General features: G+C 48.1%; 1 protein-coding gene across 1 annotated transcript in view; it reads left to right on the top strand.

Annotated features, from left to right (window-relative positions):
* The first annotated feature begins 314 nt into the window (after positions 1-314).
* LOC138809119 (integrator complex subunit 3) overlaps positions 315-6,089 on the top strand; it is a 47,916-nt gene continuing 42,141 nt past the window's right edge. Inside the window, exon 1 of the mRNA XM_069995540.1 lies at positions 315-1,059. Within this exon, the coding sequence (XP_069851641.1) occupies positions 913-1,059 (147 nt within the window). The 5' untranslated portion in view covers positions 315-912. The remainder of the gene's footprint in view (positions 1,060-6,089) is intronic.

Raw genomic sequence — 6,089 nt, 5'->3', positions numbered from 1 at the left:
CTCCAGCGCGCGCAGGCGCAGCCTATCTTCTTCCTGGTAGCCATGTATTCCCACCCCCGGTGTAGGCTGTCCCGCCCCTTAGGAGCAGAAGAGAGATGCGATTGGGACACCTGGCTGCCCATCATCCGGAGCTTGCTTTTGCTCAATGCTATTGGTAGCCCGGGAAAAGACCATTCCTCCGTGGTCGGCTTATTCCTCGTCCAGCCGGCGCCACCGCGGAAGCTGCTATTGGCTGAAACCCCGGACTGCGACTGCTCGCTTCCGGCGCGAGGCTCAACGATTCTCCCCCGCCCCCCTCGGTCGGCCTCAGCCTTCCCGCCCCCACCCCCGCTCTTCCACCATGGCCGCCTCAGTGTGGTGTGGGAAGAAGCTGGTCCTCGGTGTCCTCCTGTAGCGCTACGGCTTCACCTTCACCCCCCCCCCCGTAGGGCCTGGATCCAAAGGAGCCTCGCTCCCCGAGTCCTTGAGGCCCCAGCCGGGAAGGTTTCCTACCCCGGCCTCAGGAGCAGGACTCTTCGCCCACCCCACCCCCCACCTCTGGAGGCAGAAACTTAGGGCTTTCCCTCCTTCTGGTAGGGTCCGAAGCCAGAGAGAGGGTCCCCCTCCATTGCTGCCGGGGCGGCAGCCTCGCCTGCGTTTCCCTCAGAGGCACAGACAGACCTTTCACCGTCCTGGAGAGCTAACGGCTTTCCCGCAGGCAGCAGCCCTACAGGACCCGCCGCCTGCGCCCCTCGGCAGGAGCGGCCTTGGGGAGGCGGGAGGAGCGCGGAGGCCCGGAGCCCGGGCCCGAGCCTTCCCCTCCTCCGCCGCTTCTCTCTTGCCTCCTGGTCCCTGGCCCATCCGGAGTTTCCCATTTCTAGGACTTTTCTATCCATCCACTCCCTGACCCTTTCCCGTCTCCTGGTTGCAGCCATGGACTTACAGAAGGGAAAGGGGGCAGCAGCAGCTGCTGCTTCAGGAGCAGCGGGAGGTGGAGGAGGAGGAGCGGGAGCAGGATCCCCAGGAGGGGGGAGGCTGCTACTTTCAACCAGTTTGGATGCCAAGGATGAGTTAGAGGAGGTAGGTGTGGGGGGTGGGCAAGGGAGTTAAGGAATTGGGCCGAGGAGGGATACCGGAGCGGAGACGGGGTGGGGGTGGGGAGAAGAGGCCTGCAAGTTTGTTTTCGCTTCCCCCCCCTCCCTCCCTCCCGCAACGCAAAAACACTCTTTAGCTTCCTGCTCCTGAAGGAAGAAGTGTGGGTCAATTTCCTGGACAGGTTGTCATAGTAACAGCAGCCGCTAGCATGAAAATAGATGGGGAAGGGGAGGTGTTGGTTTCCTAAGGGATAGATAGCATCTAGATTTGCCGAGTATGCATTTTTATTTCTTTCCACATACACACCACAAGGTATCTTAAACAATAACTTTCATACTCAGCTCAAGTAATCAGTTGAGAAGTAATGTATAGTGTCTGAGTGTGTGTGTGCTGGTGTGTGAGGGTTGACAACTGATAGTAGACTTTGGCCCCCTCCTGTTAGATGGCATCTTTGACTTGGCCAGTGATTTTTTTCCCCCCTGGCCCTAGGGCTTGAAGTCAGGGCCTGGGCGCTGTCTCTGAGCCTCTTTGTGCTCAAGGCTAGCACTCCTTCCTTCACTTTTGTTGTCCCTGACCTCCTAGAGTTAATCATGTAGCCCTTGTCACTGCTCACATTCAAGGAGACTCCAGAACTGAGACATGGTTAAAGAACTGTTGAGAAAGCTGAGTTAGAGGTGTGGCTCAGGTGGTAGAGTGTCAGCCCATGAGCAAAATCGTTAGGGACAGAATTTGAGTCCTGGTCTCCAGCCCAAAGAAAAAAGAGAAAGCCACTCAACTCTGGTTTCCTGGTTCAGGATGAGCAGGCCATAGCCCTTCTCTGCCTCTTTGACATAAACCATACATATATAGGTGGTTGTGTAAATCTATGCATTTAAAGGTCTTCTTTTTTTTTTTTTTTTTTTTGGTGTGTGTGTTTGCCTTTTGTCTTCCCCTCTTCCCCAGTGCTGGGGTTTCAGTTCAGAGCCTTGCACTTCCTAGGCAAGTGCTCTGCCACTTGAACCATGCCTCCAACTCATTTTGCTTTTTCTTGAATTTTTTTTAGATCAAATTTTCCCTGGGGTGAGATGGTATCTAAATAACTTTTCCCAAAGCTGGCTATCTTTTGGACTGCTGGCCTCCTAATTTCTGCCTCCTGAGGAACTGGGATTACAAGTATGAGCCACTGCACTGGACACTTTGCTTTTTCTGTTTTATCACCTAAGGGTAGATATCATTAGGAATATAAACAATACTAAAAACAATTTGCTAAATATATTGATCCACGCTTGTAATCCCAGCATTCAGAAGACTGAGGCAAAGGAGCAGGAGTTTGAGGCCAATTAACCTTTTTAAAAATTTTTTTGGTGGGTATCGGGATTGAACTCAGGGCCCCAGCACTGCTCTTGAGCTCTTTTTGCTCAAGGCTAACGCACTCCTACTTTGAGCCACAGCGCTACTTCCTGGACAGACTTTCCTGTCTAGTCTGGCTTTGAACTGTGAGCCTTAGGTCTCAGCCCCCTGAGTAGCTAGGTTTACAGGCATGACCAGTTTAACTTTTTTTTTTTTTTTTAATAGAAATGGCCACTTTGGTTGTCAGAAGTATTGAGCCCCGTGTTCTAGCATTGGAGCTGTAGGGTTCTACAAAGTCAATGTTTTACAGCCTTGATCCCTTTACCAATTTGGATGGAAAAGACCAGATATTGATGAAAATCTGTTTATTCCCTATCCTGTTTCCTTTTTTTTTGGGGGGGGGCCCAGTCATGGGTCCTGAACTCTGGGCCTGAGTGCTGTCCCTCAGCTCTTCAGCTCAAGGCTAGCACTCTACCACTTCTGGCTTTTTTATTTTTTCTGCTTATGTGGTGCTGAGGAATCAAACCCAAGGCCTCATGCATACAAGGCAAGCGCTCTACCACTGAGCCACCTTCCCAGCCCATATCCTGATTCCTATAAGGGTCATCATGGCTGAGAGTAGTATGGCACCTTTTTTTTTCTAAGCAGTAAATGAAATGATGTGACAAGAGGAGACTACAAAGAGAGGAAACATTAAAAAATACTTTTTTAGACTTTGAACATGAACTTAGAAGGATTTCCAGGAAGAAGAGGGAAGAAGGATCTTGCTGTCTCTCTTTGCTGATCTCCATGGTGTAACTATTTCCCAACTTTCCTGCCCCCACTTTCCTTCTTTGCCGTTTGTTCCTTGCATTTGAACTTTCCTACAAACTTCACCATATTATTTTTTCCCCTAAAAGGTATAGTTTTGTTATCCTCATTAGTACAGGATGTCTTCCCCATTAGTCCAAGATGTGTCTTAAGGGCAAGACTTGAGTCCTTTGAGTCTCCTTACAGATCTCTGTATACAAATTATCAAACCCTGATATTGACTGACTGGCATCTGCTTGTTCTGGCTTGGTAATTTTCCATCATAGGACTCCTTATTGCAGAGGTAACAGAGGTAGCTTTTTGACTACATACACTTGCTGTGTGTTGAGTGATAGGAAAATAGGACGGGGCAGATCCAAGGTCTGCTTTCCAGAGCTTATCATCTGCAGTCTTAAATTACCACTCCCACAAGGAGGCTTAGAAAAACAGATTAGGGCCACCCTGTGAAGAGCAGGGGTTATTCTAGTTGGGTGTGATTAAGAAAGGTCCTTTAGAGGCCTGGAGTATAAAGCATTCATTGGTCAAGAGCATCCCTGACAGGGTCTGTGACTCTTAGGCCCAAGGGACTGTTTGTTGTATCCTTTCTTCTCTTTGGCCCCATTCTTCCTTTGAAGGCAGAATTCTTCTTGCCCATCTTCATCCATTTTGGAGAGGGAATGAGATAAAAATAGTTCCAGAGATTGGAGAAGTTTAGAACATGTAGTTCCTACTCTCATGAGCATTCATAGCTCTCTGTTATTCCTTTGCCAAGGAAGGACCAGTCACCACTTTGAGATCAGGCTGAAAGCCAGATTTTTGTGGTACCAAGGTTTGAACTCAGGGCTATATGCTGTCACTCTGCCTTTTCTACTTATGGCTGGCCATGCCTGTAATCCAGCTTTTTTGATGATTAACTGAAGTTTAATTTTTCCACTCATCACTTAAGCCAGGCCTCTAATCCAGCATTTTTGCTGATTAATTGAAGAGTCTCATGGCCAGGCATTGGGGGCTGAGATCTGAGGATCCTGGTTCAAAGACAGCACAGGCAGGCAAGTTCATGAGACTCATCTCCAATTGATCACCAGAAAACTGGAAGTGACGCTGTGGCTCAAGTGCTAGCCTTTAGCAGAAAGAGCTCAGGGACAGTGCCCAGGCCCCTAGTTTAAGGCCCATGACTAGTGGGGGGAAAAGTCTGGTGGACTTTTCTGCCCAGACTGGCTTTGAACCTCAGTCTTCAGATCTCAGTCCCCTGAGTATCTAGGATGACAGACATGAGCCTCCAGTGCCTGGCTGAAGTAGAACTTGAAGCTATGGATAAGAGAGTTAACATTTGTTCAGGCTATGTTCCTGCCAGCTTTTTCCCCAAGGAATAATTGATAATGTTCTCAAGGAATGGGCTTTGAGTCATTTTTCCCCCTTAAATCATTATTTCACATACAAGTGACTCTTAGTTGTGGAACATAGGTCATCCCTCAGAATTGCAGGAGCTCCAGGTCTGCTAGAGAACACCAGAATCTGACTTAGGTTTCTTTTTTTTTTTTTTTTTTTTTTTAGTCAGTCATGGGGCCTGAACTCTGGGCCTGGGCGCTGTCCCTCAGCTCTTCAGCTGAAGGCTAGCACTCTACCACTTGAGCATCAGTCCCACTTCCGGCTTTTTCTGCTTATGGGGTGCTGAGGAATGGAACCCAGGGCCTCATGCATGCAAGGCAAGCACTCTACCATTGAGCCACCTTCCCAACCCTTGACTTAGGTTTCTCTCTTTTTTTTTTTTTTTTTTTGCCAGCCATGAGGCCTGAACTCTGGGCCCAGCTCTTCAGCTCAAGGCTAGCGCTCTACCACTGGAGCCACAGCGCCACTTCCGGCTTTTTCTGTTTATGTGGTGCTGAGGAATCGAACCCAGGGCCTCATGCTTGCAAGGCATGCACTCTACCTCTGAGCTACTTTCCCAGCCCCTGACTTAGGTTTCTTAAGTTAGCTTCCCATATAGGAGCATAGGAAGGTTGGCTATACTTGGAATCCAACATATTCAATAATTCCTTCATGATATGAGTCCTTGGGGATTGTGCAGGTTGGACCATATCTTCTTGTTCAGTAGATGATAGAATTTAGTTCAAGGTCACTCCTCATAAGGGAACAGAATATTTCACCTGGCTGAGGAGTAGTAATGGAAAGAGAGAGAGATCTTTCTAACTGGAGTCTCTCCTGTTAACTTCAGGCACATACTAGCATATAGGAAGGTTTCTTTCTTTGTATCTAATGCTGTTGTCATAGTCAGGTAGTCTCAGAAAAATTAGTTCAGGAGCTCCTAGGGATGATAAATATTTACTCAGTCTTCTGAGGTGCTGTCATAGAAGGCTTATTCCAAACAGCTGTTCTGCCAGCAATTGTTGGCAGCTGTATGTGTGATTTCATTTTTATTAAGGGCCTCCAGAGGAAGGAATGGGGAAGAAGGGTTCTGTTACTCAGTTGTAGAGATCTAGCTTTCTGTGATTCTCTTTGAGGGCGCATAGTTCTTTTGTGGCCCTGAATGATTTTTAATTAATTTTTCCATCCTGTTTGGACAAGTAATTTCTATAGGAAGCATAGTATCTACTTCTGTTGCCTGGAATGGATATCACATTTTTTTCTTCATTGAGTTTATCTGCTCATCCAAATTCTGGACTCTCCTACTTTCTGCATCCTTAGCGGGGCCTCCCTGTTTCAAGAGGCCACTTTTCTCCTTGACTGGGCAGTATCTGATACAATTGACTCATGCCTCTGAGCAGAGCTTCAAACATCAGGGAGGAGCCTAGAGAAACTGTGTTCAATCCAAAGTCTCGTGAGTGTTAAATCACATCCAGACACTGCCAGCTCATAAAGCTGTGTAGCCAGCTTTGCCAAGATCTCAATATAGGGTC

Source organism: Dipodomys merriami, unplaced genomic scaffold, assembly GCF_024711535.1.
Source record: "Dipodomys merriami isolate MVZ:Mamm:240054 unplaced genomic scaffold, mDipMer1.0.p SCAF_485, whole genome shotgun sequence".
NCBI classification, from domain to species: domain Eukaryota; kingdom Metazoa; phylum Chordata; class Mammalia; order Rodentia; family Heteromyidae; genus Dipodomys; species Dipodomys merriami.
Note: the sequence above shows the minus strand (reverse complement) of the source record. Positions and strands in the feature narration are given on the sequence as shown.